This window comes from Nannospalax galili, unplaced genomic scaffold (assembly GCF_000622305.1).
Source record: "Nannospalax galili isolate Female #2095 unplaced genomic scaffold, S.galili_v1.0 scaffold169, whole genome shotgun sequence".
NCBI lineage: Eukaryota > Metazoa > Chordata > Mammalia > Rodentia > Spalacidae > Nannospalax > Nannospalax galili.
Window position 1 is genome coordinate 3,332,795 of NW_008360327.1, and position 25,985 is coordinate 3,358,779.

Sequence of the window (25,985 nt, forward strand, 5' to 3'; positions counted from 1 at the left end):
CCCTAACTCCCTCCCTCTCTCCCTCCCTCCCTCTCTCTCTCCTTTCTTTCTTCCTTTCTTTCATGAGGGGTGGGGGTCAAGGGATCAAACTTAAGACCTCATAAATACTAGGCTTTACTTCCAGCCCATCTTACATTTCAAAAATCTCCCTGCTCTAAAATCACTGTGTTTGCTGGGTTGTGTTCCTAGGAGAAGACTTGACAAAAGCAAGGGGTGAATCAACCCCTTTCTTTGCTCTAGAGTATGCCTGCAGGACTTGACTCATGGGCCACTTTCATTTTCATTTTTGAAATTAATGTGTGTGGTATATGAGTGTGTGTGCAGGTACATAGGCTTAGTATATACTTGTATGGAGGCCAGAGGTAGACATTCCTCCCTGTATTGCCCTCTATCTTGTGTGTATGTGTGTGTGTGTGTGTGTGTGTGTGTGTGTGTGTGTAGGTCTGAGTCTCTCAGTCAACCCCGGAGGTCACTGACGGCCTAGACTGGCTAGCCATTGAGCCCCTGGGATCCTCATAATCCAGCCTCCTAGTGTCAGGATTACAAGCACATCCAGCTTTTTCCATGGGTGCTAGGGATGAAAGCTCAGATCCTTATGCTTTCGAAGCAAGCCCTTTACCACTGAGCCACCTCCCCAGTCTATCACTTTCATTCTCAAAAGCAATCAAATCCCAGCACGGTACAGGCTCATGCCTGTAATCCCAGCACTTGGAAGGCTGAGGCAGGAAGATTGCTCCGAGTTTGAGGCCAGTCTAGGCTACAGTGTGAGTCCCTGACTCAAAAAATTAAAAACAAAGAACCACCCAAACCCCCACCAATCGTGTTGCTCTGCTGCCTTGGTTCCTAAGGGCTCCTGTAATTGTATTGGGTCCATAAGGATAAATTAGGATAATTTCACCAACTCAAAGACCTCAATTTAGCTGGGTGTGGTGGTGCACACCTTTAATCCAAGCACATGGGAGGCAGAGGCAGGCGGATCTTTGTGAGTTCGAGGCCAGCCTGGTCTACATAGTGAGTTCCAAGACAGCTGGGGCTACAAGGAGACCCTGTCTCAAAAAGACAACAACATAAAGTCCTCGGTTTAATCATACTGGAGAAATCTTTTCACCTGTTAATTAACCAAGTAGTTCCTGAGGTTAGCACATATTTTTTTTCAGTGAGGGTGTGGTTTTTTTTTTTTTTTTGCCTACCATGCTAAGTAATTGGTTTAAGAATTATATGTATGGGGGACAGATTGATCATAGGGACTTCTCTGAGGAGGTGACAGGCGAGCTGTGAAGGATGAAGAGCCAGCCTTATGAAGGATGGAGGAAGAGAAGGAAGGACAGCAAGGCTAGAAAGGAGCTGGTACGGACTGGAGAGATGGCTGTTTTTGAAGGAGACCTGGGTTCGAATCCCAGCACCCACATGGCAGCTAACAATTGTCCATAACTCCAGTCCCAGGGGATCTGACAGCCTCTCCTGTCCTCCGCAGGCATTGCATGACACGGGTGCACTTACCTACATGCAGGCAATACAAAATAAAAATAAGTATTTTTTTAAAAAGGAGCTAGTGAAGCAGGTCAAATTGCTGAGAATCAGTTTGAGTGAGAAAAGCCAATTTGCTGAAATGATTGAGTCACTAAAATCTTCTTTCTAGTAATTATCTAGAAAACTAAAGCAATTTCCAACAATTTAATTAGTTAATAATTAGTTATTTCAGATAGTCTAATAAAGACAGCAGGTTGGCCTCAAACCTGCTATGTAGCAGAGGCTGACCTTGAGCTCCTGATCCTCTAGCTTCCACTTCCCCAGTGCTGAGACTACAGGTGTGTGCCTCCATGCTCACCCACATTTTCAGCAATTTTAAATAATGAATAGGTCATTCTGATTACAATTGCTCACATTTGTAATTTAACACAGGAGGTAGAAGCTGGTGTAATCACACATATACAACCTCTTCAGACTGGCCTCTTTTTAAAAAAATATTTTATTGTTTTTATTTTATGTACACGAGTGTATTGCCTGCATGTATGTAAGTGCACCTGTGTCGTGCAATGCCGCGGATGTCAGAAGAGGGCTTCAGATTCCCCTGGAACTGGAATTAAGGATGGTTCAATAGCCACCATGTGGGTGATGGGAATTGAACCCAGGTCCTTTGCAAGAGCAGTCAGTGCTCTTAACCGTGGAGCCATCTCTCCAGCCCCCAGACTGGCCTCTTTCATTGGGCAACATGCATTTGAGATTCCTCCATGTTGCTGGGCCTAATGTTCCAGGCCTGGGGGTGGGGAAAATTCCTTCATATCTTTGATGCTTGATAGCGCATTTCTTCTTGTCTCTAAATAGTATCTCATTGTATGAATGTACCACATTATTTATGTCTTCACCCACTGAAGAATATTTGACAATCATGAGTTCTGGTATTCTAAACATTTGTGTGAAGATTTGTGTGTGCATAGCTTTTCAACTTAGTTTCAACAAATCAGTTGGTCTAGGTCAGTTGATTGTCATTTTTATGTGATTTACATCTAAGATACTTGACTTGTCTGTGCTCAGAGGTCCTGCAAGCCATTCATTGGCTCCATCAAAGTAAGTTGTCAGTGAGTTACAGGAGAAAATGCTGTGGACTTTGAGAAAGTCAGAAGCAAGAAATACTTCCTATAAGTTCCTTCTAAAATTCTCACTTTTAGCCGGGTGTGGTGGCACACAACTTTAATTCCAGCACTTGGGCAGAGGCAGGTGGATCTCTGTGAGTTCAAGGCCAGCCTGGTTTCCATTAGCAAATCCAGTCCAGCTGTGGCTACAGGGAAACCTTGTCTCAAAAAAATTTTTTTTCTCACATTTAAGACATGCTTAAGCCTGAAATTTGAATATAAAGTACCCCTATTCCTTTAGTTATGAACCCAAAGTACAGACAATCCCAAGTTCAATAAACTTTAGATGGTCTATAAAATGGCAACTGTGAAACTAAAAATAAATAGGGCCTGGCATATAGCTAAGGAGTAGATGTGCTTGCTTAGCAATTCTTGAGGCCCCAGGTTCCATCCTTAGCACCACCACCACCACACATTAAAATTCCAAAACTAAATCTTAACAAAGTTTAAGTGAAAAAACATTAGAAAAAACTTCTCTGGGACAACAGAAATTATGAATTTTATGAACAGTAGGAATCAGTAGAAACAAGAACCATGTATTTCTGGGGTTGGTGGAAGGCATACCTGGGCTATGTAAAACCCTGTTTCAAAAACAAAAACAATAAAAATAAAGCATATGAAGAGACATTTCTAGAGTTTGAGGTCATCCTGGGCTACAGAGAGATCCTGCCTCAAAAAATAAAATAAAGTGAATTAAATAGCATAAAGACTTTGGTCAAGTTGTTTGTTTTTGTCTTTTTGAGACACGGTCTCCCTGTAGCCCCAGCTGGTCTGAAACTCACTATGTAGACCAGGCTGGCCTCGAAATCAGAGATTTGCTTGCCTTTGTCCCTCAAGTCCTGGGATTGATTAAAGACATGTGCCACCATGCCCAGCATACAATAGTTTCTTGAGACTTCAAGGTTTAGACCTAGTAAGTACTGAGGGAGACTGAGATAGGGAGATCAGGAGTTCAAAGTCATCTTCCTCTACATAGTGAGTTTGACATCACCATGGACTGTATGAAACCCTGTCTCAAAAAACACAAAAACAAGCCTGAAGCCAGGCGTGGTGACATGTGCCTTTAATCCGAGCACTTGGGAGGCAGAGGCAGGTGGATCTCTGTGAGTTCAAGGCCAGCCTAGTCTACATAGCAGTGAGTTCCAGGCTAGCTGGGACTATAGGGAGACCCTGTCTCAAAAAGACCAAACGAGTAAACAAAAACAAAAACAACAACAGAAAACAAGCCTGACATGGTGGTGCACATTTTTAATCCCTCTACTCAGAAGGCAGAGGCAGGTAGATCTCTGTGAGTTCAAGACTAGCCTGGTCTATTTAGTGAGTTCCAGGCCAGGACTACACAGTAAGACCCTGTCTCAAAAACAACAACAACTAAACAAACAGAGATGGAAAGGTTTATTCCTCCTTGCTTACCTTGTTCAAGCATTAAAGGCCTTGAGAACTGTAGTGTGGTGCTGGGGTGGGGGTGTGACCTGGAGGGTTTCAAAGCTATTTGGAATTTTTGTGGGTTGGGCTCCAACCTTGCATTGGGAGTGAGAAGGAACATGTACCTGGCAGTTGATCCAACAACTCTAGATTTTCTCCTGGCTTTGACCTACTTTTTATTTCTGGCTTCTGGTTGGGTTTTTTTTTTTAATTATTTGTTTTTTAGTTAGCATACAAAGTAAAGGGTTTCACTGTGGCATTAATACATACATATCATCCATCATACTTGCCTTTACCCAACCCCCACAGGCTTCCAGTCTATATTTGCTTCTGGCTGGAGTGGCAGCACATTCACTGTTTGATCTGGTTTGCTTACTTGGTTTGGCGTCTGGACCGGGTCTTTCTCTTCCCGTTTCTACATATGGACACCTGATTCTAGTTTCGAACATAGCTTCTTCTCTGTGCTTGCTTGCCTCCTCAGACCTACAGGGCAAGACTGGAGGCCAACTCTGGGAGATTCTCCAGGGAATGCCATGGACCAGAATATTGACATATTGCTGGTTTTCCCCTATGATGTCATGCTCCTCTTGGATACCTGCCAGACCTTCAGCTTGTCTTTATGTATTTTAGTAACAACAACAACAAATTAACCAAGGGTCTCACTCTGTAGCCCAGACTGGTCTTAAATTTGTAGCAGATCTCCTACCTCAGCCTTCTGAATGCTGGAATTATAGGCATCAGCCACCATGGCTGGCTCGGCTTGTTTTTATTCACTGGAAAAGTTTCAGCATCATCAACTGTACTTTGAGGAAGTTTAATGTTCCTTAGGAATCAAAACATTCTGCTTCAGTTCTTAGATTATCTCCAATGGATTTTTAGATGTTTTTCTGGGATTTGGAGGTTAGAGAGGTAACAGTGAACATTAGCCAACTTTCTGAATATAAAATTTACTAAATCTTATGCCTACATTAAGTGTACAGAGATAATGGTCTTTCAAAGCCACAATCTTACCATAGATAAGTCAATTGGTGTTAAGTAAAATATGGAGTGGTTACTTGCCTTGTGTCCAGTTTTGCTCTTGGAATCCAAGCAGTCAGAAAGCTGGGTTACTGTTGGTGTGTGTGTGTTTTCATTACATATAACATATGCTAACATAAGTGGGCTCACATGCAACCATTATTTCTCCTGTGATAATATAGCATGATTTCTTTTTTCTTTTTTTTTTTTGGCCTTTTTGAGATAGGGTCTCACTGCAGCCCCAGCTGGCCTGGAACTCGCTATATAGACCAGGCTGGCCTCGAACTCACAGAGATCTGCCTGCCTCTGCCTCCCAAGTGCTGGGATTAAAGACATGTGCCACCACGCCTGACTTGATTTTTTGTTTTTTTTGTTTTTTTTTTTTGACAGGGTCCCCCAGCCCCAGCTCACCTGTAACTCACTATGTAGATGAGACTGGCCTTGATCATGAGATCCACCTGCCTCTTCTTCCCAGTGCTGGGATAAAAGGTGTGCACCACCTTGCATGATGTTAGTATGAATATTTTTATGTTATGTATATAATTCTGCTTTACTCTCATATTTGTCTGGTTTTCCACTGTGTATTTGTGCATAATTTCCTTTAAACTCTTCATTTGGGGTTGGAGAGATGGTTCAGTGGTTAAGACTGACTGCTCTTGCAGAGGACTTGGGTTTGGTTCCCAGCACACACATGGTGTCGTAACAACCATCCATAACTCCAATTCCAAGGGATCCAATGCCTCTTCTGGCCTCCACAGGCATTGCACCTCCACAGATGCACTTATATATGTGCAGGTATGTATATACAAGCATTTCATAGACATAAAAAATTAATACAATTAATAAAAATGTTAAAAAGGGGGGCTGGAGAGATGGCTCAGCAGTTAAGAACACTGGCTGTTCTTGCAGAAGACCAGGTTCGAATCCCAGCACCCACATGGCAGCCGACAGCCTTTCCTCTCCTCTGCTGGCATTGCATGACAGGGGTGCAGCTTACCTACATGCAGGCACACATGCAGGCACACTTACACACATATAAAAATAATAAATAAAATATTTTAAAAAAATATTAACAAAGAAAACTTCCTAGTTGGGCATCAGACTGCTCAGCACTTGGTGCTACGGAATTCCAGTGAGCGCCTGTGTATGTCTTCTCATGCTGCGTTGTCACTTCTGTCGTGTGAATTCCTCATAGTATGTATGGACTATATGGAATTAGAACTTTGATGGGTATTGCCATTTTTTTTCCTCAAAAAAGATTGTGCAGTAGAAAACAACAGTGACTGTTTTTTTTTTTTTTTTTGGTTTTTATTTTGTACTTCCTTGCCAATGTCAGTCAAAGATATTCAACCAGTCTCAATATGATGTGTGAATATTATATTTTGTCCGTTTTCAATCTTTTTTTTGTTGTTGTTTTTTTCAGACAGGGTCTCCTTATTGCCCCAACTGGCCTGGAACTCCCTATATAGACCAGGCTGGCTGTGATTTCACAGAGATCCACCTGCCTTTACCTCCCAGTGCTGGGATTAAAGGTGTGTGCCACGATGCTTGGCTTGTTTTCAGTCTTTTTGCTAATTAATAATGATTTTCTTACTTTAAAATGCTGTTAGAGGCTGGGCGTGGTGGTGCACGCCTTTAATCCCAGCACTTGGGAGGCAGAGGCAGAGGCAGGTGGATCTCTGTGAGTTCAAGGCCAACCTGGTCTACATAGAGAGTTCCAGGCCAGCTGGGGCTGCAGGGAGACCCTGTCTCAAAAAGACAAAAAAAAAAAACAGCTGTTAATATTGTGTGTGATGGCACCTGTTTGCAATTCCAGCACTTGGGAGGCTGAGACAGGAGGATCATGAGTTGGAGGCTAGCCTGGGTACACAGTGAAACTATTGTCACAAGCAAACAAACACACGTGCTTATTGCCAGTTGTTACTGTTGTTGGTTCTCCTCTTCCTCCTCTTCATCCTCCTCCTCTTCCTCCTCTTCCTCCTCCTATTTATCCTCCTCCTCCTCCTTGTAAATTTGTGTGTGTGTGTGTGTATGTCTCTCTCTCTTTCTCTGTGTCTTCCATGTATGTATGGGTGAAGGCCAGATGAAGGCATGGAGTCCTTCGGAGCTGGAGTTACATCCAGTTGTGAACCATTCGATATAGGACCTGGGAACCATTCTTAGGTCCTCTGTAAGAGCAGCAAACATGCTTAACTGCTGAGCCATCGCTCCAGCCCTTCTTAACGGTGATACCTGTTTATATCTTTTACCCATTAGGAAAAAATCCATTGTTCATCTTTATGTGATTGAGTTTAAGTGTTCTTGATGCACATCAATTCCTGATTAGACACTAATGTTCTTAATTTGTTATCTATTTACTTTGCTTAGGGAATATTGTATAATTTAACTCTTTTTAACTTAAAAATAATTTTAAGTTTACCAAAAAGTTGTAGAAAGAGCACTGAGAATTTCCATATCCTCTTCACCTGGCTTCCTCAATTCAGATGTTTTCTCCTCCAAGTCTTCCTTTTTAAAATTTCATTTCATTTATTTCATTTCTTTTGAGACAGGATCTCACGTAGTTCAGGTTGTCCTGGGATTTGCTCTGTAGCTGAGGATGACCTTGAACTTTGATCTTCCAACTTTCACCTCTCCAGTGCTGAGATGACAGGCATGTGCCTACATTCATTGTTTTATGGGGTGCTGGGGATCAAACCCAGGGCTTTGTGCATGCTAGGCAAGAATTCTACCAATTAAGCTTCATCCCCAGCCCAAGTACCCCTCTTTCTGTATATACACACACTTTGGTACCTCTCGTAATGGGAGGCAAGTGTTCTATTATTGAGCTGTGGTCTTGCTATGCTGTTAGGTTGGCCTTAAACTCCTAGATCTAAACCATTCTTCTGCCTCAGCCTCCCAAGTAGTTGCGACTAAAGGTACATAATATGCCTGGTTACATGCACATTTTTTTCCTGAACCATTTAAAAGTAAAAGATCAGCCACAGCCAGGTGTGGTGGTGCACACCTTTAATCCTAGCACTCAGGAGGCAGAGGCAGGCGAATCTCTATGAGTTCGAGGCCAGCCTGGTCTCCATAGTGAATCCAGGCAAGCTGTGGCTACAGGGAGACCCTGTCTCAAAAGTTCTAAAAAAAAATTAGCCATAATTGACTTTTGTCCATAAACATTTCAATAATTTTTTTCTAAATGTAAGACAGAGATCCACAGGTGGCCAACATGTAGAGAATAAAAGGCTGCAGACTGCTTAAGAAACCTCTTTCAGCCGGGTATGGTGGCGCACGCCTTTAATCCCAGCATTCCAGAGGCAGAGGCAGGCGGATCTCTGAGTTCAAGGCCAGCCTGGTCTACATAGTGAGTTCCAGGACAGCTGGGGCTACAAGGAGACCCTCTCTCAAAAAGACCAAAAAAAAAACATCCATCTTTTTGTTATCTGCAAAAAAACCATCTCCCTTCCAAGGGTCAGTATCATTTCACAAGAAAGGGTGCAAAGACTGTAAGAGCTGGAGGTGATGAATGACCACAGGGAAATAGAGTTTTCCAGACAGCTGGATAGTTACTTATATGAACTCACAGCAATGATAACAGCATGCACAAGTCCCATGTAAGCTCAAGCCAGACAAAATCCCAGCATAGATATGGGGAAGTAGGTAAGAAACCCCAACCCTATCTGGAGAACTATTGGCAACAGATGGCTGCTGGGAGGGGGAGAATCAGTCTTATTTAAGGGTGAGACTCTTGGTAGGTTGACCAGGCTCCAATGGATGAACCCACACCAAAGGGCACTTGGGTACATAAGTTTGACTCTATAGATCTTAATTTATATATATATACATATATAATATAATTTATATTATATATATAATAGAGTATATATGTAATATAATTTATAGTATATAATAGAGTATATATATATATATATAATAGAGTAGATGACATTGTAGAGCTGGCTCAGTGGTTAAGAGCACTGGCTGTTCTTCAAGAGGATCTGGGTTTGATTCCCAGCACCCACATGGTGGGTAACAACCATCTGTAACTCCATTTCCAGGGGATCTGACACCCTCTTCTGTCCTCTGTGGACACTGCACAACACATGTGCACTTACATACATGCAGGCAATGTACTCATACACATAAAATAAAAATAATATAAAAAATAGAGTACATAAAATTGAGCTGGGTGTAGTAGGGGAGTACAGATGGGGGAGGAGATCTAAATATGATCAAAGTATATTGTATGACATTTGCAAAAATTAAAATGATCAGATGCAGTTTGCTTTTGTCTATAAATATTTCAATAGTATTTTCTAAATGTCAGGATGTTTTCTTACACAATCATAGTACTATGATTGAAGAAATCTGAATGGCAGGTATGGTGGTTCACATCTGCAATACCAGCGCTTAGGAGGTTGAGGCTGGAAGATTGGAGTTTGAGGCTAGTCTGGGCTACATAATAAGCCACTTCTAAAAAAAATATCAAAATAGTGCTGTTACTATTATAGGCCCTACTTAAATTATCCCAACTGGCCTGATCATGTTCTTTATAGCAAAGGAAGAAAACATTTACTGTTGAGGACTTAACAATGCATTTAGTTGAGTTGCCACAGTTTCCTTTTATCTGGACAGTTCCCAAGTCTGTGTCATTTGTTACTGACATTTTTGAAGAATACAGGACAGTTATTTTGCAGAAGGTCCTTCACTTTGAATTTGGCTGTTTCCTTATGATTAGATTCAGACAGTGTATTTCTGGCAGGAACACCACAGAGGGGATCCTGTGTTAGGGGATGCTGTGTTATTTTTAGCATCAGGAGGCCTGTGATGTTGTTAATATGTATTTACTCAGTTGCTGGTGGTGGTAACTTTGATCCTTTGTTAAGGTGGCTGTATTAGCAACCTGTTATTGCCATAACAAATTACCACAAAGTGGACTGAAACAGTATGCTTTCATTTTCTGGTGGTTAGAAGTCCAGAATGGGGTTCACTGGGCTAGAATCAAAGTGTCAACAAGGCTGATTTCTTCTGGAGGCTTTAGGGGAGAACCCCCTTTCCCCCATTCTACGGTCTAGAAGCTGTTAGAGGAGCATCTTCAATCTCTCAGTCTAACCCTCCCCTAGCTATTAGTTGCTGCCTCCCACTCCCACTCTCCTGCCTCCTCTTATAAGGATCCCTGTGATAACACTGGATAATCAATGCCCTCTCAAGATCTTAATCACCTCTGCAAATTCCTATTTGCCATTTGTGGGAACATAGTCACAGGCTCTGGGGACCAGGATGGAGATACCTTTAGGATCCACTTATTCAGTCTAACACAGTGGTATTTTCCAGGTTTCTTCATTATAAAACAATTGAAATCTACTTTATAACTTATAAGTCTCTTGAGAGTAGATACTTTGCAATCTGTAAATACCATTGTTTCCTCAAAAATGCTAAATCTAGTATTTTTAGTCTCCACTGATGATTTTTTTAAAAATTATTTATTTATTTTTATTTTATGTACATAAGTGTTTTGCCTGCATGCGTGTAAGTGTACCATGTGTGTGCACTTCCTACAGAGGTCAGAAGAGGGTATCATATTCCCTGGAACTGGAGTTACAGATGGTTGTTAGCCACCATGTGGGTGCTGGGAGCCAAACCTGGGTCCTCTGCAAGAGCAGCCAGTGCTCTTAACTGTTGAGCCACCTCTCCAGCTCTTCCATTGATGATTTTTTGCCCAAAGCAGTTATTACTAAGGTAGTTGCTAAATGGTAATTAATTTTTTTTAACTTTTAAAAAAATTTTACTTATTTTTTTAATTTTATGTGTATGCGTGTATTGCCTGCTTGTAGGTAAGTGCACCCATGTCGTGCAATGCCTGCAGAGGTCAGAAGAGGCTGTTGGATCCTCTGGGACTGGAGTTACGGACAGTTGTTAGCTGCCATGTGGGTGCTGGGATTCAAACCCAGGTCTTCTGCAAGAACAACCAGTGTTCTTAACCGCTGAGCCATCTCTCCAGTCCTGGTGATTAATTTTTATAGCTGTTATAGAGTACTTACCTATAATAAACAACCGATGGTTTTTTTTTTTGTTTTGTTTTTTGTTTTTTTTTTTTTCTTTTTGAGACAGGGTCTCTCTGAGCTCCAGCTGCCCTGGAACTCACTATGTAGACCAGGCTGGCCTTGAACTCACAGAGAGCTACCTGCCTCTGCCTCCCAAGTGCTGGGATTAAAGGCATGTGCCACCATGCCCAGCTAACAACCTAAGTTTTAAGTATGTAGTTTGATATATTTGGACATGTGTATACATTTATGAGGCCATCACAATCAAGATAGCAAGTATGCCCACCATCCTTCAAGTTTCCTCATGACTCTTTGAAATCTTTCCCACTCCATTTTCCCCTTCCTAGGAAATCACTTTTTTGGGGGAGGGGTCCTGTCACTATAGATTAGTTGCATTTTCTAGAGTTTGTATAATTAAAACAGTAATAGTACCTCTTTCACATGACTTCTTTAACTTATACTCATTGAGATTCATCCATGTCTGTTAATTGTTTTTAATACTGAGTAATGTTCCATTTTAATGGCTATGACACAGTTTGTTTATCCATTGACCTGTACATAGACATTTAGGTTGTTTCCTGCTTTGGTTATTACAAATAAAACTGCTGTGGACATTCTTGTGTCTGCCATGCATATAATAAAGTTGGCACTCTGCTGTAAGAAGGGACTTTCTCTCTCTCTCTATTTGGAATTCATGGATTCTTATTTTTATTCAATGGATTATAATGTCACTATCATTACTCATCTTGATGCTCAAGTTGTCTTATATTTGAGGAGTTTCTTAAAACTGGATCCTTTCTCCTTGATCTATCTCTATGGCTCCTTGAACACTTCCTTGCCTTTTGGTTCCTTCTCTTTCAGGCTTAATAAGCAATTTCCTTGCCCCAAGTCCAAGAACCTGCCATTTCTTCAGTGCCTTGGTTCCTTTAAGTAGAGACTAGTATTTAGGAACTAGTATTTATGTGGTTGAGCATGCTTATTGCCATTTGGTTGTCTCTGTTATTTCCGTCTCTCATCAGAGCTAGGAAATATATTATGTGTAATGTTTGCTCCCAGTCCATCCACCACCATAAGAATTATTCTATCTTCCTTTGCTTGCTATGGTTTTCATTCCTTCCAGTGATGTGCCTGGTGAGTGTTTAACAACCAACTCCTATGGATGAAAGGTCTGATTTGGGACTGGGAGATGGCTTAGTGAGTAAGAGCGCTCACCATGTAAGTGTGAAGACTTGATTTTGAATCCCAGCACCTCTGTGCCTGTAGCCCCAACATTGTGGGGCCGAGACAGGCAGATTCTGGAGTTCACTGCTAGTCTAGCTGAAATGGTGAGAGCTTCCAGTTCAGGGAGAGACTCTCTTTAAAGACAGTAAATAAAGTGGAGAATGGTAGATGAAGACACCCAAAGTTTTCTTCTGGCTTCTGCATGCGTGAACATGGACACATGCTCCTGCACGCTCATGCATGCACCAAACACGCATACACCACATACATAACGCACCCCTCCAATCTGATTTGCAGCATCTGTCAATATCCATGGTATAAAAACTCCCTTTTGTGGTCAGTTTCAAGCTGTCAGCGTGGCATTATCTACTGGGCAATTAACATTGGATCTTCACAACTAGTGCCACTTGACTCTAGCATGCCATTGTTTCCTTTTCTGTGAAAAACTTGGTTCCTATTTTTGTAATACTCAATTCAAAAACACATAGAAAGAAGTTTCAGAATTTCTTATGATAGAATTGTGCAACGAGAGCTGGAGTTTAATGTTTGTACTTCTTTTTGTCTTAGGTTAAGAAAATACAGTAAAAATTACTGTCTGCAAAGTTACTTGTTTTAATTTTCTTCCCTTCCTTTAATAGTCATTTGAGACATAGTTAGGAAAGCTGGACATGGTGGTGATATCTGAAATCCTAGCACTCAGAAGGCTGAGACAGAAAGATGGCAAGTTTGAGGATAGCCTGAGCTGCATAGCAAGACTCAGTTTAAAAAAAAAAAGCTGCTGGGCATGGTGGCACACATCTTTAGTTCCAGTACTCGGGAGGCAGAGGCAGGCTGAGCTCTGTGAGATTGAGCCAGCCTGGTCTACATAGAAAGTGCTAGGCCAACTGGGGCTATAGGGAGAACCTGTTTCAAAAAGACCCCCCCCCAAAAAAAGCCTTTCCTCATTAAAACAGATTGTCAAGAAATTACATTATATGGACGTCACAGGCAGAAAAAAGTTATTCACAAAATATCAATCTGTCAAAGGACTTGTTTACAGAATGTATAAATAATTCCAAATTTAAAAAAATATAAGCAATCCAATGAAAACTGGGCATAATACTTGAACATCATAGGAAGACACTAAAAAAGGTATTTCTTGGGGCTGAGAAATGGATCAGTGGTTAAAGCACTTGCTGAGCAAACACAGGGACCAGAGTTTGGATCCCCAGAACCCACACACCTGTAGCCCACCTGTAATTCCAGCACTCAGAAGACAGAGACAGGGGCTTCTGGAGTGAGCTGGCTAGCTGGACCAGCCTTGTCAGCGAGCTCTGTGTTCAACTGAGAGACTTGCCTCAATGAATAAGGTAGACTATGGTTGAGGAAGACTCCTGATGTCAATGTTGGGCCTCCACATGCACACACATACATGCAGGCACATATATGTACACACACACTTGGAAACATGCATACAAGCAAGCATTTACATATATACATGAAAAATGCAATTTTGTTTGCCAGAAAGTTCCTCTACATCACAGTCATCAGGAGAATTCAAATTTAAATCACAATGATACCCTATTTGATACCACAAATGATTAAAATGACAGAGATTGAACATAGTGGTATGTGTTCGCAGCCCTACCACTCCAGAGGCAAGAGGATGGCAAGTTCAACTTCGACACCAGCTTGGGCTTCCTAGTGAGCCTGTATCAAAAACCCCTCAAAATGAACCAACCAAACAAAACTGAAAAAAAAAATAGGGAGAAAGTAAAAGGGAAAAAACATAAATAAAAAAAGTCAATATCGGGGCTGGAGATCTGACTCAGTGGTTAAGAGCACTGACTACTCTTGCAAAGGACCCAGGTTTGATTCCCAGCACCCACATGGTAGCTAACAACCGCCTGTAACTTCAGTTCCAGGGGATTTGGTACCTGGTACCTAGTTCTGATCTCTAATGACACTGCATGACATAGGTGCACTTACACACATGCAGGCAATACACTCATACACATAAAAATAATAAATAAAATATTTTAAAAAGTCAGTATTGACATGGGCAGGGGTGTGGAACTATTGGAACTTTGATGCACTGTGAGAGTATAAATGTGCAGTCATTTTGAGAAAAGTTCAGCAGCGTCTTAGCAAGCTGAGCACACACATAGCTGAGAACCCAGAATTCAACATCTGAGCATTTACCCAGGGAAATTAAAATACACATCCAGAAAAAGACTTGTACAACATATTTATAGGAACTTTATTTATAGCAGTCCAAAACTGGAAACAGCCCAAATATCTAACAATGGACTAATGGATAATTTGTGTTATATTCATATATTCTATTTACTCAACAGCAAAAGGAAACTGATGACTCTATTATAAGAGAAATGAGAACAGTGATGGCATAAGACCCTGGGAGAACCCGGGAGAGAGCACTCCTACCCAGCTCTAGTGTTCAGCTTGCTTTCAGTCTTTGAGGCACATGCACCACACCCCTACTTCCTGTCCAGCATGAGCACCATGCTGCAAGGACTTCTGCAGACTTCTTCTCATGCTCCTCTCCCACCTCTTCCATCTACTCTCTGGCCTCTGAGCAGAAGGCATAGGGAGCAGGTGAGAGGCAAAGTTCCCAAGCCATCCTCAGAGCTACAAGTGTTGCGCTGAATATCCTTACGTTTGGTTCTGTGCTGCATCTCAAGCTGACCTATCATGATGTCTGCCAAGAACAGGATCTCCAGATGCAAGTCCCAAGAACTTCTTACTCCATGATCACCCAGGCAGCTGTTAAAACACATAGATCCTAGGCCCCAGCCCTGTTGATCCTAAGCTGCAGTGGGTATGTTTGCTTCTTAAGAGACTGGAATGCAGCAAGAACTGTTGGCACAAGAAATACAGAACACAAATGGATCGTCATGGATCCTGCCTGCCGATTACAAGAAGACATAGTCAACATGCACAGAGTGGTGGGGAAGTGAGACTGATGCCAGAAAAGTAGCAAGGAGAGAATGGAGATGACTTCATGGTTTGCATTTCATTAAAACCTCGTTTTGAGTAAAACATGCAAATTGTCATTGATGCTTTTTGGAAGCCTAGAGAACCCCACTGGAATGGTGATGCCAGGTGCTTTGTGTGCAAACAAAGCTGCATTTGTGTGAGGCCTGGGCGTAGAGAGCACAAGTGTGCAGCACTTTGCATCAAAGACCACAGCATGGTCCATAAATGTTGTGATGGAGCTATTTTCATGCTTCATGGGTAGAGAAAATGAGATACAGGCGGTTAAGTTCTCATTGACACATCCAGCCTTAATGAAATATTTCAACTGTCCACAACAGAATCCAAATCTTTCCCTTACTTATTAAGAGCTAAAAGATAAGAGCCAGAGGTTGGGGAGGACGGGAGTGACAACAGTGTCTTCTAGATATGACAGGACTGCTGCATTCATGAACTCACAGGGGCTATGGTGGCCTACACAAGATCAAGCCAGTCAACATTCTGGCATGGAGGGGAGAGGGGCTCACAAGCCCCCCACCCCTAACTGAGGAGATATGGGTAGTTGTTGATGGCTTCTCGGGGGAGGGAGAGACAATTTTCTTTAAGGGTGTGGTGCCTGGTAGGTCACCCACACTCCAGTGGATGGCCCTATACCATGAGTATATGGACAGCACAAATTGGGCTTAGTGAGTTACTAGTTTGTTTCTCCATTGCTGTGACAAAATACTCTGATCACTACCAAACTGGGGGAGGAAAGGGTTTATTCTGTTTATATCTCCTGGGTCACAGTTCATCAGGGAGCCCAAGGCAGGAACTCAGGGCAGGAACCTGGAGGCAGGAGTTGGAGCACAGGCCATGGAGGAATGCTGCTTACTGGCTTGCTCCCCTGGCCCCTGCTCAGCCTACTTTCTTTTCTCTTTCTTTTTTTTTTTTTTTTTCGGTCTTTTTGAGACAGGGTCTCCCTGTAGCCCCAGCTGTCCTGGAACTCACTATGTAGACCAGGCTGGCCTTGAACTCACAGAGATCACCTGCCTCTGCCTCTTGAGTGTTGGGATTAGAGGCATGTACCACCACATCTGGCTTGACTTTATTTTCTGAGGAAGGGTTTCTCACTGGCCTGGGAGCTAATTGATTCTCATAATCTAGCCAGCCGGTTTGCTTTGGTTCCCTTTCTCCACCTCCTGTGCTCTGGGCTTACAGGCAGGCTATTTACGTGGGTGCTGGTGAACTGAATTCTGGTCTCCATGCTTGTGTGACAAGTGCTTTATCTTGTTTCCCCAGCTCTAGCTCCTCTTTTTTGAACACAGGACCCTAGCTACTATTGATCTTAATCCATTTCCTTACAGTTCTAAAGTGGTAACACCCATGCCACATGAGTCTGAGACCTACTATTCAAAAGCTATGTAACTTTGAGCAAATAGCTCAGTCTCTCAGTTGACCGGCTAGACAAGAATGTGGGAATACTGGAAGGATTAAAAGCGATAATATGCTTTGAGTTTGTCAAGTGCTTCATAGTCTAAATGGCGTTGAAGAAGACACATTCAAAACCTTTTTCAAGATTAACCACATAAGCAAAAGAAAGTGTTTTGAGCATAAGAATTGCTTCATTAGCTGGGTGTGGTGGCACATGCGTTTCATCTCAGCACTTGGGAGGCAGAGGGAGGCAGATTGTGAGTTTGAGGCCAGCCTGGTCTACATAGTGAGTTCTAGGACAGCTGGGGCTACAGGGAGACCCTGTCTCAAAAAGACAAAAAAAAAAAAAAAAAAGAATTGCTTCATCGATAATGGTGAAATAAACTTAGCCTGATAGCTGTTCTGAAGTGTGCATTGTCATCAGCTAGGGAAGTGCTAGAGAAACCTTAGGGAAGGACATGAAAACTATATCAGTGTCTTCAGCCAGGTTTTCTAAAGCCAAGGTCAAGCTCACTACAGTGATTGTGTCTTTCAACTTTCTCTAATGAAATAATAGTGGATGGAAGGCAAGAATGAACTCTCACCCTCACCTGATCCAGTAACAACCCTGCAGTTACCTTACCTCACTTCTACAACCCTCAGACAGCTCTTTCTAGGTGAGATCCACACCTGACATTTGCACATGCCCAAATGTCCCTCCTTTCAAGTCGGCAGGTGACGAAAATGGTAATGACACAGGATTATAAATTATTAGTGAAAGAGCTCCAGGAAGTAACTTCGTTATGTAAGAACACATCAGGAAAGGAAAAAAAAAAAAAAAAAAAAAGATAAAGCCAGATGGTAGCACATGTCACGTTCCCAAGGTTGAGTCAGGAGGACTGAGAATTGGAAGTCAGCCTGGGCTACATAGTGAGACACTGTCTCAAAAACTGAAAAATAAAATAGAGAATATTCACTAAAATGTTGAAGATAATTTTCTTAACACACTTTTATGTAGTTTTTAAGTTTCCTGCAATATACTTAAGCTACTTTTATAATCTGAAGCCTTTCTCCCTTCCTCCATCCTTTAACGGCAAATTAAACTCTCTTGTTTATCAGTCATGTGTTCCTAACCACACTAAAATAGCAAGTGAATAGAAAATAGAGGAAGATCCAGTAATGAAACTGTAGGTTGTAGGAATTTCTGAAGTGTAAAAGGCACATGGGACTAGATGGACAGAGGTTAGAAGAAAGTTTTCCAACCCAGGCAGAACAGAGAATAAAGTACATAGACTTTGCCCTCAAAGTCTTAGAACCTTAGCCACAAGCTCTCAGGCAGCAAGGGCTGAAACTGGAGCCGGCATGGGGAAATCAGTTATAGGACACTGGGAACCCAGCCAAGACTCTCCCCACACTAGTGAAAACGGAGCAGCTGCTTTGGACAGTTCTGCCAAACCGTCAGCTGTGGAGGCCTCCACCCTGCAGCAGGCGCCTAGTATGGGCATGATGGCTCAATAGCAGCAGGGCTCAATTCTAGCAAACTTGAGAGCCTCTGCATAGGAAACTGAAAGATAAAGGTCAGCCCAGTTCTGGGATCTTCTACGTACTCTCCCCTTCCAGGGTAACACCTTTTCTACCTTCTCTCACTCCACACAGAGTCAAAAACATAGGAAATTGTACCAAGAGATTATCAAACAAAATGTGCTTTGAGTCTGTGAAGTGCTTCATAGTCTAAATGAGTTGAAGAAGACACATTCAAAACCTTTTTCAAGACACACACACATACATGCAATAGCATTCTACAAGCAACATGCTGAGTTAATCACTTTAAAAAATATTTTATTGGAGCTAGAGAGATGGCTCAGTGGTTAAGAACACTTGCTGTTCTTCCAGAGGACCTGGGTTGGATTTTTAGCACCTACATGGCAGCTGACAACCATCTGTAACTCTAGTTCTAGGGGACCTGACGCCCTCTTCTGGCCTCTGCAGGTTTTGCGTGACATGGGTACGCTTACAGACATGCAGGCAATACACTCATACACATAAAATAAAAATAAAAATAAATAAAATTCAAAAACATTTATTTATGTGAATGCAATGCCCACAGAGGCCAGAAGTGAGTATTGGATCCTCTGGAACTGGAATTACAGGCGGTTGATAGTTGTCATGTGGGTGCTGAGAACCAAACTTTGATCCTTTGCAAGAGCATTCAGTGGTCTTAACTGTTGAGCCATCTCTCCATCCCTGATTCCTTTTCTTTTAAAAAATTATGCATGTGTGTGCATGCTCACGTGTATGGGTGAGTCTGTGCATGTGTACACACATAGAAACCAGAGGTGTCAGTCTCAGAAAGGCCATCTACCTCCTTTGAATCAGGGTCTGTCATTGGTTTGGAGCTCACCAACTCAGACACTACTGGCTGGCCCGTGAGCCTTGGGGGTCCTCCTGTTTCTGCCTTCCCAGAGCTGGGATTACAAGTTTGTGCTACTGTGTCTGGCATTTTTCATTTGGGTTCTGGAGATTGAACTTGGGTCCTCAATGCTTGCAAAGCAAACACAGGCTAAGCCATTCACCAGCCCACTATGGTTCCTTTTTGACGACCTCAAGTTCTTGACGATAGCTTTCCATGTTTGCTTGAAAACATTCTATTTTTGCTTTACATTTGAACACATGATCATTTCACATTGATTTTTGTGTCTGGTGTGAGGATGAATAAGGACTCTTTTCCCCAGAGGTTTACGAAGTTTTCTGAGGAAGTTCAAAGACTTCCATTTCTCTCATTAAATAGCTTTGGCACCTTTGGTGAAAGTTGTAGACAAATGAGTCTATTTCTGTGCCCTCTTCTGTTCTTTCCCTCACTTGTTTATCTTCAAGTCAGCGGAGTGTTCTGATTATCATAACTTCATGGAAAGTTTTGAAGTCAGGTGGTATAAACCTATCAATTTTTTTTGTTCTTGTTAAGCAGCTCATGCTGACCTTGAATTTGCTATATAGCCAAGGCTATTCCTTTTTTAAAAAATATTTTAAAAACTTTACTTTTATTTTATGTGTCTGTGTGTTTTGCCCACATGTGTGGAATGTACCCATGTTGGGCACTGCCTTTGAAGGACAGAAGAGAGCATCGGATGCCCTGGGACTGGAGTTACTGATGGTTGTTAGCCACCATGTGGGTACTGGGATTTGAATCCAGGTCTTCTGCAAGAGCAGCTGACGCTCTTAACTGCTGAGCCATCTTTCTATCCCTTCTTTAAAGTATTTCATTTATTAATTAAAATTTATGTGTATGAGTGTTTTGCCTGCATGTAAGTAAGTACACCTGTGTTGTGCAGTGTCCTTGGAGGCCAGAAGAGGGTGTCATATCCTCTGCAGTTTTGGATGGTTGTTCGCCACCATGTGCTCTTAACCACTGAGCCATCTCTCCAGCCCCCCACCCCCTGACCAAGGCTTTTCTTGAATTCCTGATCCTCCTGCCTCCACCTCTCAAGTGCTGGGATTATAGGTGTGTGCTGCCTTGCCTGACTCTGTGCTTTTCTTAGAAAACAACCAACCAACCTTCTTTTGTGCCTAGTCCTTTGTAATTCTTCATGAATTTTAGGTCCAATTTGCAGGTATATTTAGAAGAGGCTTTTGTGACTTTGGGCTTGTATTGAACCTGTAGACCAATCAGAGAAAACCAGTATTTTAAGATCTTCACTGTTCCAAACAAGATGTATATCTGCCCTTTTAGGTCTTCTTACATTTCTTCCAGCAGTACTTTTTTGTTTTATTTTGTTTTTTTTTTGGCAAGGAAAACTTGGACAACATGTTTATTCCAGAATACCTTGTAATTTTTATGTCATTGTAAATGTTTAAAAGCTTTCCTCTTCTTTTCCTTTTTGCTACTCTTAAATAGATGTACAGTTGATTTTTGTGTATTCTTGTGTTCTGCAACTTTGTTAAATTTATTTAGTGCTAGTATCTTTTTTTTTTTTTAATAAACAAGACGTTTCAGTGGGAGAAATCATGCTGCTTGCGAAGGAAGGTGTTTCGCCTTTTTCTTTCCTTCTGGCATGCTCTTTGTCTCTTCTGCTTGTCCTATTGCGCTGTCCCTGGCTTGTTTATGATCTCAGGAAGAACTGCTAGTCTTTTTCTGTTAAGCAGGTGGTGAGCCTGCTTTTTATGCTCAGATTTTTGTGTACATGTTTCTGTTACTAGTCTTCTGAGTTGCAGTTGCACATGGAAATTTTTCAAATTCTTTTTCTGCATCTATATGTGACTTTCCATCTTCTTGCTGTTAATGTGGTGAATTATATTGATTGTCAAATGTTAAAATAACCTTGTGTTATTGAGATAAACCCTTCCCTCCCTCCCTTTTTTCCCCTCCCCCCTTCCTCCCCTCCTTCCTTCTTTCCTGCCCCTACCCTCCTTTCTTTGTGCATATGCAGGAGCACACATGTGTTGGGACCAGAGATCAGAGGGTGGTGTTCCTCAGGGGGTTTCACCTTCACTTTTGAGATAGAATCTCTCCTTGGGACCTGGGTTTGTGGATTAGTCTAGACTTGCTGGCCAACAAAATCTAGGGATCTGCCTGTCTCTGCCTCCCCAGTGCTGGGCTTAGAAGCATGTGCCACCATACTTGACTTTTTATGTGTGTACCGGGGACTGAACTCGGGTCTTCATGCTTGTGTGGCAAGCACTTCGCCCGCTGAGCTATCTTCCCAGGCTGCTATGATAGTCCCTTGGTGTCTATGTATCTTGGTCTATCTTGGACTGCATGTGCATTCCTCTTTTTTGCTCGACCCTCCCAGTCTTATTTCTGACATTCAACTTAACTAATGACAAAGGCAGAAGGTTCCAGGTTAAATCTTGTACCTCTTTGAACCTGGTGTTGGGTGCTTTGCTTTTCCTGGGACTTTCTTTTCTTGGTTACTTACCTCTTTCTTGGTTTCCTTCCTTTATTGCTTCAGAGGAGTGACTGGGCAGCATTCTGTTTTGTTTTTAAGACTGGCAGCAGCTGGGAAGCTGGGAGGTCTGTATTTTGATTCGTGTTTCCAGGAAACTCGGTTCTAGTCATGTCGTGTTGTGTGTCCCCCCCCCCCCACCTCAAAGTATCTGTGCCTTTAATTAGGAAAAGGGAAACTACCTTCCAGATGTCATAAGACAGAGAAGTTAAGCATTCTTCTCTGGTAGGAACAAAGATTTCTGTCTACAAAGTGACTTTGACAATGACCCTACTGGGGACTTTGAGAGCTCAGAAGATAGAGCTGTGCTACCCAGAGAACTTTGAGAAAATGTGAGAGTTGGGAGTCTAGCATAATGCAGACACTGCATTGAAGAGGCAACCAGGCTAAGAAGGAGGCTTTGGTGGAGGTGGTTTCTTTGGGCTTCCCAAGGGCCAAATCTATCCTCAATAGTCACAAAGTATAGAACTCAACACACACACACACACACACACACACACACACACACACACACATATATTTTTGGTCTTTTTGAGACAGGGTCTCCCTGTAGCTCCAGCTGGCCTGGAACTCGCTTTGTAGACCAGGCTGGCCTTGAACTCACAGATATCCACCTGCCTGTGCCTCCCAAGTGCTGGGATTAAAGGCCTGTGCCACCACGCCCAACAGAACTCAACATATTTTTAACTTATTATTAATATGCCTGCCCATAAAAATTTAAAAATACAGAGTAATTTAAGCCTGTAAATGGCATGTTGAACTCTGCCTTAGACCTTGGTTCTTAGGGTTCCTCTGGGAACACTGCTCAGCCAGGCCATCAGGAGTAGCAGCAAATGGAAGAGAGAATGAATGCTCTGCTTTTCCAGTGTCCAAGACTGGGTAGAAACGGAGCTTAGGAACCCTTCATCCTACACAAAGGTCCTTCTGTCTGGTCTACCTTGGCTGAGCTGTGTTGGGTGAGTTCAGAACTCCATGGTACATCCATACAGGGTCTTGACAACCTAGTATATAGGGACTGGAGTTGCAGTCAGTCAGTCTGTGGTCTGCCAGGGGTTGGAGAGATGCCTCAGTGGTTAAGAGCACTGTCTACTCTTCCAGAGAACCTGAATTTGGTTTGAGTAACCACTTGGTGGCTAACAACCATCTAGGGGGTCTGATGCCCTCTTCTGGCCTCTGTAGACACTGCACACATGTGGTGGACTTACAAACAAACATGGAGGCGTAACACTCATACACATAAAATATAAATAAGAAATAAAAAACCAAGAAATCAGGGAGTCAGGTTCACTAGTGAACACTTCTGTACTGTTTATAACCATGCTATTAACAAGTCCCTAATTTGTTGGTTTGGGGAACTAAGAAAACCTTGACTTTAAAATGGAGTGACTAGTTTGGGGGACGCACAGTAGAACAAACTATGAATAAATTGCTAATTTAAAAAATTAAATTTAAGTTGGACGTGGTGGCTCACGTTTGTAGTCCCAGCACTCAGGAGGCAGAGGCAGGAAGATCTCTGAGTTCAAGGCCAGCCTGGTCTATATAGTAGTTCCAGGCCAGCTGGAGCTACAGGGAGACCCTATTTCAAAAAGACAAAAAAAAAATTATCCTTTTCTCGAAACAGGGCCAGGGACCATGTGGAGCTAGGGACTCAGTGGAGCATGCTTCCACGTGGGCCAACTGCTCTTTTCTCCTGCTCAGTCATTTGCTTCCTTGCTCTTGCCTTGTAGCTCAGGTCTACCTGCCTTTTGCAGAAATCCCAGTCCCTCAAAAGGGCTAACTGCAAGTAGGAGGAGCTATTGGGTCAGGCTTGGTGGCAAGTTTAAGGACAAATTGAAAGTGGTGTATCCCCCAATTAAAATGGGCTTCTAGGGCTGGAGAGATGGCTCAGCGGTTAAGAACACTGGCTTTTCTTGCAAAAGACCAGGGTTCAGTCTGGAGAGATGGCTCAGCGGTTAAGAACACTGTTCTTGCAGAAGACCCAGGTTTGAATCCCAGCACCCATATGGTAGCTAACAACTGTAACTCCAGTTCCAGGGTATCTGACAGCCTCTTCTGTCCTCCGCGGGCATTGCTCAACATAGGTGCACTTACTTACATTCAGGCATAACACTCATACACACAAAATAAAAATAATAAACAAACAAATAAATAAATAAATATAAAAGAATACATATTAAAAAAAAAAAGACCAGGGTTCAAATTCCAGCACCCACATGGCAGATAACAACTGTCCATAACTCCATTTTTAGGGGATCAGACGATCTCTTCGGTCCTCCACAGGCATTGCACGACATGAGTGCACATACATGCATGCAGGCAATACACACATACACATAAAATAAAAATAATAAATAAAAAAATATTTTTTAAAAAATGGGCCGGAGTCAGGCACGGTGGTGCACGCCTTTAATCCCAGCAGAGGCAGGCAAATCTCTGTGAGTTCAAGGCTGGCCTGGTCTACATAGTGAGTTCCAGGACAGCTGGGGCTCCAGGGAAACCCTGTCTCAAAAAGACCAAAAAGAAAAAAAATGGGCCTGTAGCATGAGCTAGTTTACACCCAGCAATGTCAATGGTGTACACAGCAGGGGGCTAGAGTGGGAACCTGGTACCTTCTCTCCTCTCTCCTGGTCTGATTTAGATGTGAGTGGGGAGACTCAGAGAGGGACCCATCGTCTCCCTTACCCCCACTCCTCTCTCTTTGGTCTTTTTGAGACAGGGTCTCCCTGAAGCCCCAGCTGGCCTGGAGCTCATTATGTAGACTAGGCTGGTCTTGAGCTCACAGAGATCTACCTTCCTCTGCCTCCAGGTGCTGGGATTAAAGGCGGTGCGCCACCATGCCCGGCCACCCATGTGTCTCTTATTCCTGTCGCCTCCTTCCTGTTTTGTGGGCTTTCAGTTCCATCATTTTTTTTTTTCTTTTGGTCTTTTTGAGACAGGGTCTCCCTGTAGTCCCAGCTGTCCTGGAACTCACTATGTAGACCAGGCCGGCCTTGAACTCACAGAGATCCGCCTGCCTCTGCCTCCCGAGTGCTGGGTTTCAAGGCGTGCCCCACCATGCCTGGCTCAGTTCCATCATTTTTTTGAATGGAATTTAAAAATTTTATTTATTTTATTTTTATGTGTATGAGTGTATTGCTTGTATGTAGGTAGGTGCACCTGTGTCATGCAGTGCTTGCAGAGGTCACAAGATGGTGTCAGATCTCTTGGAACTGGAGTTATGGATGGTTGTTAGCCACCATGTGGATGCTGGGAATTAAACCTGGGTCCTTGGCAACCAGTGCTCTTAACCACTGAGCTGAGCCATCTCTTCAGCCCTTAGTTTTATCTTTTTTTTTTTTTTTGGTTTTTTTGAGACAGGGTCTCCCTGTAGTCCCAGCTGTCCTGAAACTCACTATGTAGACCAGGCTGGCCTTGAACTCAGAGATCCGCCTGCCTCTGCCTCCCGAGTGCTGGGATTGAAGGCATGTGCCACCATGCCCGGCCTTAGTTTTATCATTTTTAAAAAAAAATTTATATATTGTTTTTATTTTATGTGTATGAGTGTATTGCTTGCATGTATGTGAGTGCACCTGTGTCCTGCAGTGCCGTGGAGGTCAGAAGAGGGCTTTGGATTCCCCTGGAACTGGAGTTAAGGACCGTTCATGGCTGCCATGTGGGTACTGGGAATCGAACCCAGGTCCTCTGCAAGAGCAGTCAGTGCCCTTAACCACTGAGCCATCTCTCCAGCCCCAGTTTCATCATTTTAAGAATTCCCAGCTGTGTCCATTTTCTCTTCATTCTTTTTGGTCAAATGTCTTGGTAAAGAGATTTAGTGAAATCCCATGGCTGGCTTCCTGCCCCTTCCACCCCATCCATGCTTTACACTGTCCCTGGTCTGATGCCATGTTGTTTATTCCCACAGAGCACAGATATTCTCAGCACTGTTGGCTATGACAGCATCATCCAGCATCTGAACAATGGGCGCAAGAACTGCAAAGAGTTTGAAGAGTTTTTAAAAGAGAGGTAAGATGCTCAGGCCTCTTGAACCAGGATGCTCCCACCCAGACCAGGAACCATTTGCTGTTTTTTTCTCTCTTAAAAAATATTTATTATGACTACTATCCTCAGGCCTCTTGGGGTAAGTCTATAGCGCAGCTCTCCGCGCCGGGACTCCCTAACCCACATTCACCCTTCCATCCCTCCCGCCGTTCTATATTCCTAGTTTGGGCCCTGCACCATTCCTAGTCTTGGGGCCCCAGACACCTGGGGAACCAATACTGCTTCCTGATCCTTCTCACCCAGAGAAACTCAGTCCCTTTCTTGGGCTCCAGGAGCACCGCTTCTGGTCCTGGCCCTGCCCTCATCTCCCTCTACTT

General features: G+C 42.9%; 1 protein-coding gene across 1 annotated transcript in view; it reads left to right on the forward strand.

Moving 5' to 3' along the window:
• The window catches only part of Pstpip2 (proline-serine-threonine phosphatase interacting protein 2), a 122,817-nt gene that overhangs the window by 16,518 nt on the left and 80,314 nt on the right, over window positions 1-25,985 (forward strand). The window contains exon 2 of the mRNA XM_008825914.3: window positions 25,532-25,632. Coding sequence (XP_008824136.1) covers window positions 25,532-25,632 — 101 coding nt within the window. The remainder of the gene's footprint in view (window positions 1-25,531; window positions 25,633-25,985) is intronic.